At 33.3% G+C, this 8340-nt stretch overlaps 1 protein-coding gene across 1 annotated transcript; it reads right to left on the reverse strand.

Moving 5' to 3' along the window:
- Positions 1-5578: 5578 nt before the first annotated feature.
- LOC127734979 (helix-loop-helix protein 13-like) lies at positions 5579-8070 on the reverse strand. The gene is made up of 2 exons (XM_052245032.1): positions 7473-8070; positions 5579-5683 (listed from the first exon to the last, which is right to left on the reverse strand). The coding sequence occupies exons 1-2, from the start codon at positions 7996-7998 to the stop codon at positions 5604-5606; spliced, it is 606 nt and encodes a 201-aa protein (XP_052100992.1). The 5' UTR covers positions 7999-8070; the 3' UTR covers positions 5579-5603.
- Positions 8071-8340: the final 270 nt, after the last annotated feature.

The raw sequence follows: 8340 nt of genomic DNA on the forward strand, positions 1-8340 counted from the left end.
GCAACAGCAGTCTGACAGTATCACTCCATAACTGAACAAGGCTTTTACTTGAATGCAGAGATATATATACAATATTGAATGTGTGTCACGGTCTGGAAAACTATTCCAAAAAAACAGCAGTAACACGAAATGATAGTATGTTTGTTAGTCCATACTTTAGGTGTTTCCTAGATGTAAAGGTATCTATAGGAATACTTTAAATGTTTAATATGAAATCATTTTTGTAAACATTGAGAAGCCAAATTTAATAGTGTATGTCTCGACTGGGACTAGTGTTAGTATAATAGTCCCATGTCTCGAGTGCTTATAAAAGTTTTTGATCATTTAGATAGACGGATTGCAAAGTTTTGAGGTTTTTTAAAATGAAATTAATCATGATTTTTCTGCAAATCAATATTCAGCATGTCAAAGTCAAAACCAAACTGGTAGTACTGTCTTTTCCAAACCTGATTACTGTTTGGGAAATATAATTTCAGGAGTTCCAAAAGATTAGATTTGGAACAAATAATTGACTACCGGTACGAAATAAACATCTCCGACCGCACAAAAAGCAAATACTGTCTATGATTTATTTTTTAGGGAAATCCTAGTAGAAATTCGAAAAGAGAAATTTAATTGAAGGTTCGCATTCAGTGATAATGAACGCCATACTAAACTCCAAATTGTACACAAGAAACTAAAATTAAAAATAATACAAGACTAACAAAGGTTAGAGGCTCCTGACTTAGGACAGGCGCAAAAATGCGGCGGGGTTAAACATGTTTATGAGATCTCAACCCTCCCCCTATACCTCTAGCCAATGTAGAAAAGTAAACGCATAACAATACGCACATTAAAATTCAGTTCAAGAGAAGTCCGAGTCTGATGTCAGAAGATGTAACCAAAGAAAATAAACAAAATGACAATAATACATAAATAACAACAGACTACTATCAGTTAACTGACATGCCAGCTCCAGACTTCAATTAAACTGATTGAAAGATTATGTCTTCATCATATGAATATCAGGCACAATCCTTCCCGTTAGGGGTTTAGTATCATACCATCATAACATATATGAGAAGAACATAACCCGTGTCATGCCAACAACTGGTTTTTAAATAAATGTGTTTAGTGCCGATGCAAAGACCCTATAAGTGAATCAATATTAACGCCAAAATATGCAATCTTTAATGACCTGACAACAGTATCGTAACTATATCCCTTCTTAATAAGTCTATTTAAAGGTTTTGTTAGCTTCAGAGGTGAATACTGACATTTTTGTGCTTTATAAAGAATATTTCCATAAAAAATTGGATGTGAAATACCTGAACGTATAAGAAGTCTGCATGTTGAGCTATATTTACGAATGATGTCTTTATACCGATGATAAAATTTAGTAAATGTTTTGACTAGTTTGTGATGTCGAAAACCCTGGTGTAATAATTTTTCAGTAATACATAAATTTCTCTCGTTAAAATCTAAAACATTGTTACATACAAGAGCGAATCGTACAAGTTGAGATATATAAACACCGTAAGATGGTGACAAGGGAACGTCACCATCTAAAAATGGATAATTATACATATGTCAATATATGAGACTTTATCGCACCGCTGGTAAATTATCACGTTGTGATTGGTTTAACGCCGTCACGTGGTGACCCCCTATGGATCCGTAGGGGTTAGTAAATTCCATAGTGGGTTCATGACGTCACGTCTACTGTTAATGGTGACGTCATCTATTGATGTTTTTGTATTTCATTGTTTATTTTTCTACAAAACGCTGCAGAAAAAGTATCGCGTGCGATAAATTCGTTATACGGTTAACTACTGACCCCCTACGGACAATAGAGGGTGAATAAAATCCATAGGAGATTCGGCCTCCGGCCTCACCCCTATGGATTTTACTAACCCTCTATGGATCCGTACGGGGTCAGTAGCGAACCATATAATTTATATTAAAGTTCCGACAGAGGAAAGCCGACTTTGCATTTTATACTGAATGGAACCCATTGCTAATGATGCGCATGTTCCAGTAGACTGTACAAATAATTTTTTTTCATTTAGTTCTTTATAAAACTGTATATCATGAACAGAATTAAAATGTGTAAATCCAGGTTTGTTGGGTTAAAATCAACCAAAAGACATGCCAATTATATGATATTTGAAGAGTGTTTTTATAAATTATTGGAGTACGAGGAAAGAAATACATAAACAAGACAGAAACCCAGCAACACGATTCATATCCAGAAAAGACTTAAAAACGGATTTTCTAATTTTTTGGGGTTAAAAAGTAAATATTTCATCCAAATTTACACGTACAAAATGTATTATTAAATTTTCACAAACCATACGGCAAAGAGAGATTCCCGTCGCGAGATTTCCTTTTCAAAAAAAAAGACAAAAAAAGACAAACACATATAAGTAAGGATACATTCTTCAAACGAAAGACACTTAAAAGAATCTTTACCATTTATCAAGCTTTAAATCGACAAGAGTCTATAGAAAGATGTGCGCGAATAAAAATTAAAAGATACTGAAGAGCTTCCACAAACACCAAATGCTTTAAAGAATAAAAACAACTATCTGCTCGTAGGACAACCCCACTGACTAGCTATATATACGTGTGTGTTGCAAAATTTGGGCAGGCAAATTATCTCATTCTTTCTTTTATCGAAATAAGGATTTGACTCCACGCAAGGAATTATGCACAATCCAGAGGCGGATTTATGGGAGGAGGGCATGGTTCCCGGGGCCCCCTTTATCGGGAGCTACATTTATGGTTAATCCAGACTGTTTACGGTTCCACTCCAAACTTTGTCTAGTTTGGGGGCCCGCGGGTCCCCACTTTTTCAAAATCCTGGATCCGCATTTGCAATCTATCTATTTATTCAAGTTATTCGACCCCGTGCAGTACTGAAAGACATAGGCTTTTGGGTAAAATAATTTCTCGTTACGTTTGTTACTATAACACGCAGGCACACAATTTGTGCAACAAGAGCAACATTATGCCATATGAAAACAACAAATTGATCAAGCAATATGAGAAAAAGAGAAAGCTACCCTCTATCTCTACTGTTGAAACAAGGCGTTTTCAGCATTTGTAAAATGAGTTACGGATAGCACTGAAGTAGAATTAAATTTTCCGAGATATCTTTAAATGCTTATGCACATTTAAAATGACATTGGCCAAGTTTTCCGCCAATATTTAGTATGCGAATTTATCTCTTTGTAACCTGTTGCATCGAATACTAGTAAAATAAACTGGCCTTGAAAATCAGAAATGCGCTGAAAAAAAAACAGATTCGCTAGAATTAATTCTGTGCCGTTTTTTACTTTTTTAGTGATACATGTATCGGGGGATTCCTGCTTAAGTGTTCATACAGTGCGGGCTTTGGCATTGGAGAATTACAACATGATAAAAGTTTAATGTGAAGCTCTTAAACAAAATCTTCATATCTAGTTTCGGTTATCTCCCTTTGACCCAATATCTTGAATATTTTCCAAATCATTTTCAATTTTTTAGATAAACGTAGAATGATCAATTAACATTCAAATAATCAAATAAATTTAAAATGAACACTTTTATGTTTTAAAAGATCCCACAACATATACCGCATGAAGGCAAACTTGTATTATATATTGAAACTGGTTAGTAAAGTGTGTTACTTGGTAAATCTTACTAAGTGTGCGACATACGACTTGGACAGATTTTAAGAAATTCTGTTTTAGAAAACCAAGGATTTGTACAAATTCTTGAGAAAACTAAAGGTCAGCAAATGTATGAAAAAAAAATAATACAAAAAATAAGAAATCAATGTAGATTTTATTATTAATTGAATGTTTACTGCTTTTTTTCACTGCATTGAACCTTTATTTACGCTGGGCGTTACCATTTTCCTTCCTGCACTTCTTATGGCGTTATTGTATAAAATCTACTCCAGTCGTCAACACTACATTATACTACTGTACGACATGATTCCATACTCGATGGTTGAGTAAAATTTTAAATGAAAATTGAGAATGGAAACGGGGAATGTGTCAAAGAGACAACAACCCGACCAAAGAGCAGAAAACAGCCCAAGGCCACCAATGGGTCTTCAACACAGCGAGAAAATCCCGCACCCGGAGGCGGGCTTCAGCTGGCCCCTAAACAAAAAGGTGTACTAGTTCAGCGAAAATGGACGTCACACTAAACTCCGAAACATATAAATGAACTAAAATTTAAAAAACATACAAGACTAACAAAGGCCAGGGGCTCCTGACTTGAGACAGGCGCAAATTAAACATGTTTTGTGAGATCTCAATCCCCCCCTATACCTCTAGCCAATGTAGAATAAACAAACACAAAGCAGTACGCACAGTAAAACTCAGTTAAAAAGAAGTCCGATGTCAGACTAGGTAACAGTTGAAGCTAAGCAAAATGACAATGACACATAAATTAACAAGGGACTAATAGCAGTTACTGACATGCCCGGCCGTTCCAGACCTCAATTAAACTGATTGAAAAATTATGTCTTCATCATATGAAAATCAAGCACAATCCCTCCCGTTAGGGGTTTAGTATCATACCATCATAAAATATACGAGAAGAACATAACCCGTATCATGCCAACAACTGGTTTTTGAATAAATGTGTTTATTTCCGATGCAAAGACCCTATGCATAGTGAATCAATATTAATTCTAAAAAATGCCATCTTTAATGACCTGACAACAGTATCGTAACTATATACCTTCTGAATTAGTTTGTTTAAAGGTTTGGTTAGCTTTTGAGGTGAATGACGACATTTTTGTGCTTTGTATAGAATACTATCATAAAAGATTGGATGTGAAATACCTGAACGTATAAGATGTCTGCACGTTGATTTATATTTACGAATGATGTCCTTGTACCGATGATAAAGTTTAGTAAATGTTTTGACAAGTTTGTGATATCGAAAACCCTGGGTTGAGTACTTTGATCTTGATTCCATTTAATCATTTTAGTTCGGCATTGTTTATCATTATTTTTGTTTAGTGCTTTTTCTGTATTTATATAGTATATTGTACATTCCTTTTGTACAAGTGCGCCGATAATAAAAGAAAAAGGTATTCTCGAGATTTGAAAAAAGAACTTGATGAATCCCACAACACATGCACGGTGCCTGTCCAAAGTCAGATATATCATCATTGGTTGTTTAAGTCAATTGTAATGTTTTAGTTAATTCAACTTAATTGTAATGTATTTAGATAATTGTAACGTACTTAATGTCATTAAGGAATTTGGTGTTGATGACAGATATATGATAGTCTCTTTTCGATCTATTTACAGCTTTCTCGACTAACCACTTAGGGCTTGTGATATGCATGGTATAGATAGTTGTCTATAGACAAAGATCGTATGTTGACCTGATGATGTTTACTAGTAATTGTTGTTGTTTTTGTTTCGTGTGGATGCCGTCTCATTGAACCCACATCTCAGTCCCATATTTAGGTTCTTGTTTTTATTTGAGAATGAGATCGATATCATAATAATGCGACTGCAGACATACAAATGTTTAAAATCTATATTTATTACAAAACAAAAACGAAAAATAAATATATAAATAGCAACACAGTATAAAGTGGTATAGTCGATTCATCACGAAAGGTCTTCTAACTTTGGTCTACGGTGAACTCCAAGATTATCCCATCTAATCCAAGACAAACGTGCTTTAAGATCTGAAATAATAAAAAAAGGAAAAATAATATCTATTGTTTTTTTTTTATCGTTCCCTTTACAACGATTTCGTCGGTTTATTGTTTGTTTCAACATCTATGCCGTCACATAACGGTCAACTGTTAATTATTCATTTCTACACAATCTGATTAAAATCAGCTCCGTATATATTATAGAGGTATGTTTAATATTCCCGGAATTTATTTCACACAAGGGCCATTTTTAAAATCTCTGTCAATCTTTATTTCTATTTATTATATCACTACTCCAATAAGTGTGCTTTGAAGTTCTAACAATATCATGTCTTATTTCTAAACAGATCACCTGGTTTGCAAAATAATACAGGAGTCGATGCTTATCAAAATGCTTTCAACAGTAACATATAGCGCGGAAAATATTTTTTTGGGGGTAATATGTGGTATTGTTAACAAAAAAGTTTAAAAAAGCATATGATATAGACTTTTTAATACTAGTATTCTGAATCAAATTCCAACAGATGTCAATGACCTTTTTGAAAAAAGGATGTTGTGTGGATTTGAAACGGATATTTGATCAAAGTTGTCCTCCATTTTTAGAACGCAAATCACCTTTTTACAATGTCTACTATACAACTATTTAGGAAGCCACTACTGCTCAAACTACCTTGTTATCCGTCGCTTTAGATCAGAATTAATCAACCTTTATGTGAAATTATATGTAGTATGGACCATGGAAGTATTATATTGATATAATACTTTCATGTATGGACGAATAGAAAATAAATAGTTAGTAGAAATATAATGCTTTAGATTTAATATTGATATAAATCTCCTACTTCTATACTATATGTTCTTTCATTGTTATTGAAAAAAAACATTCGAAAAATGAATATATTAAATGAAAGATTAAAATTATATAGGAGACTTGCAAAAAAAAAATATCTAAATTTTTTTTTCACTTGCATTAAATAAAACTTTTCTCGAAGCTTGTGACAATAAATAATTCAAAGAATCAACTCATTGTTTGTAAGTTCGTGCAAATGTAATAATGATTCGATCCTTTTGAGACATATTTTTTAAGAAAAAGTTATATTTTAATTCGGTTTGGCTGTGAACATTTACATAATATTTCATTGACTGCACTGGAATTTTGTTCTAGTTAAAAGAAAAAAATCACAAATCACAACAAATGAAACAGCACGGCAGGTACATTACTTAGGATTCTTGTAAATACGAAAAGATAAAATATGACATTTGTTTAATGTTAAAGACTTTCAAGAATAACGGGATATTTTCCTGGTCTAAGAACAGAAGGCACCACAACAAAAAACTAAAAAGTCATTTTTACTGGTCATTTGAATGATTAACCATAGCGCAAATACAGAATAAATATATTTTGTCTCTTAGAAAAAATAACATAATGAATATATAATTCATCTTAGCAAAGACAGACGGGTAAAGGTTAGTATGTTCAAACATTCTTTTCTGATGCTTTAAATAAAAATAAATATATCATTATCAAGTAAAAGGCAAGTAATTCTTAAATCTATAAAATTCGTCCTTGTAAGTATAAGAAATGATACCTATCTGCTTTAAAACATTTTAAAGACATACCCCAACAGTATATCCGTCAATACTGATATTGAAATAACATTATTTTTTTTAAACTCAAGACAAAAAAAATAATTCTAGAGGTATACTTTTTACAACATAGAAATTATCTTTTAAAAAAAGATACTACAAACTAAATGCAATGGTATATACGTCAATGCGTAATTTTCCGTCTAATAAAAGTTGATTAATGAGTTCTTACCACTAGTGTTCCAAATAGCCCTTCTTCTTCCACCAACACCAGATTTTAGAGATTGCTCAAGAAAGAGTAGTGGATCTGTCTCCTTTGATTTCAACATGTCTCTAAGTAAAGCAATATAAGCAATGGCCAAGCGCAAAGTGTCTATTTTAGAGAGTCGTTTTTCATATGGAAATGTTGGCACAAATGAACGGAGTTCTTCAAAAGCAGAGTTTATACTCATCATTCGCTTCCGTTCCCTAACATTAGCTGCTTGCCTTTGAGGCTTCATGCCGAATCTATAGTCAAAATAATCTCTACGGGCGTCGAAACTGTCCACAAAGACATCGTCCTCACCAATACACATTGTTTGGTTTGGTCCAATAAGACCCTGCATTTGTCCGTCGTCGATTTGGTGTTTGTACATTCCCGAGTCGGTAGACGTGTCGACAAGCAAAGGGCCGGAATCACAGCAATCGTTGACTACATCTTCTTCAAACGCACGGCAATAGTTGTAAAATTGTAGAGGAATGTCTCTTTGTACATCCATATTTGTTTCTTTAACAGAAATTCTGAGTATTTTATGTTATTCCAATTTTTCCATAGATTTCTAAATCGTTTGAATTTGGTGACAATGTTCGTCAAGCAACTTTATAGAAGTGTTATGTGGTGACATTGGTGACACTTTATATAAGACTGGGATGGACAATTATTAATTCTAAGATTTAAGATTTTCATATTTATATACTATTTTAATTACATGCCAATCGAGATGTCATTTTCAAATGCTGGAACTAATTAAATAGTTGATGACAGTCATTTTGTTCACGTCCGATGTCGCGCTCCGAGAGTCCGGGATCCACATTGACTATAAGCATAACAATATTGTCAT

The sequence above is a fragment of the Mytilus californianus genome, unplaced genomic scaffold (genome assembly GCF_021869535.1).
Source record: "Mytilus californianus isolate M0D057914Y unplaced genomic scaffold, xbMytCali1.0.p SCAF_3, whole genome shotgun sequence".
In the NCBI taxonomy this organism is placed as follows: domain Eukaryota; kingdom Metazoa; phylum Mollusca; class Bivalvia; order Mytilida; family Mytilidae; genus Mytilus; species Mytilus californianus.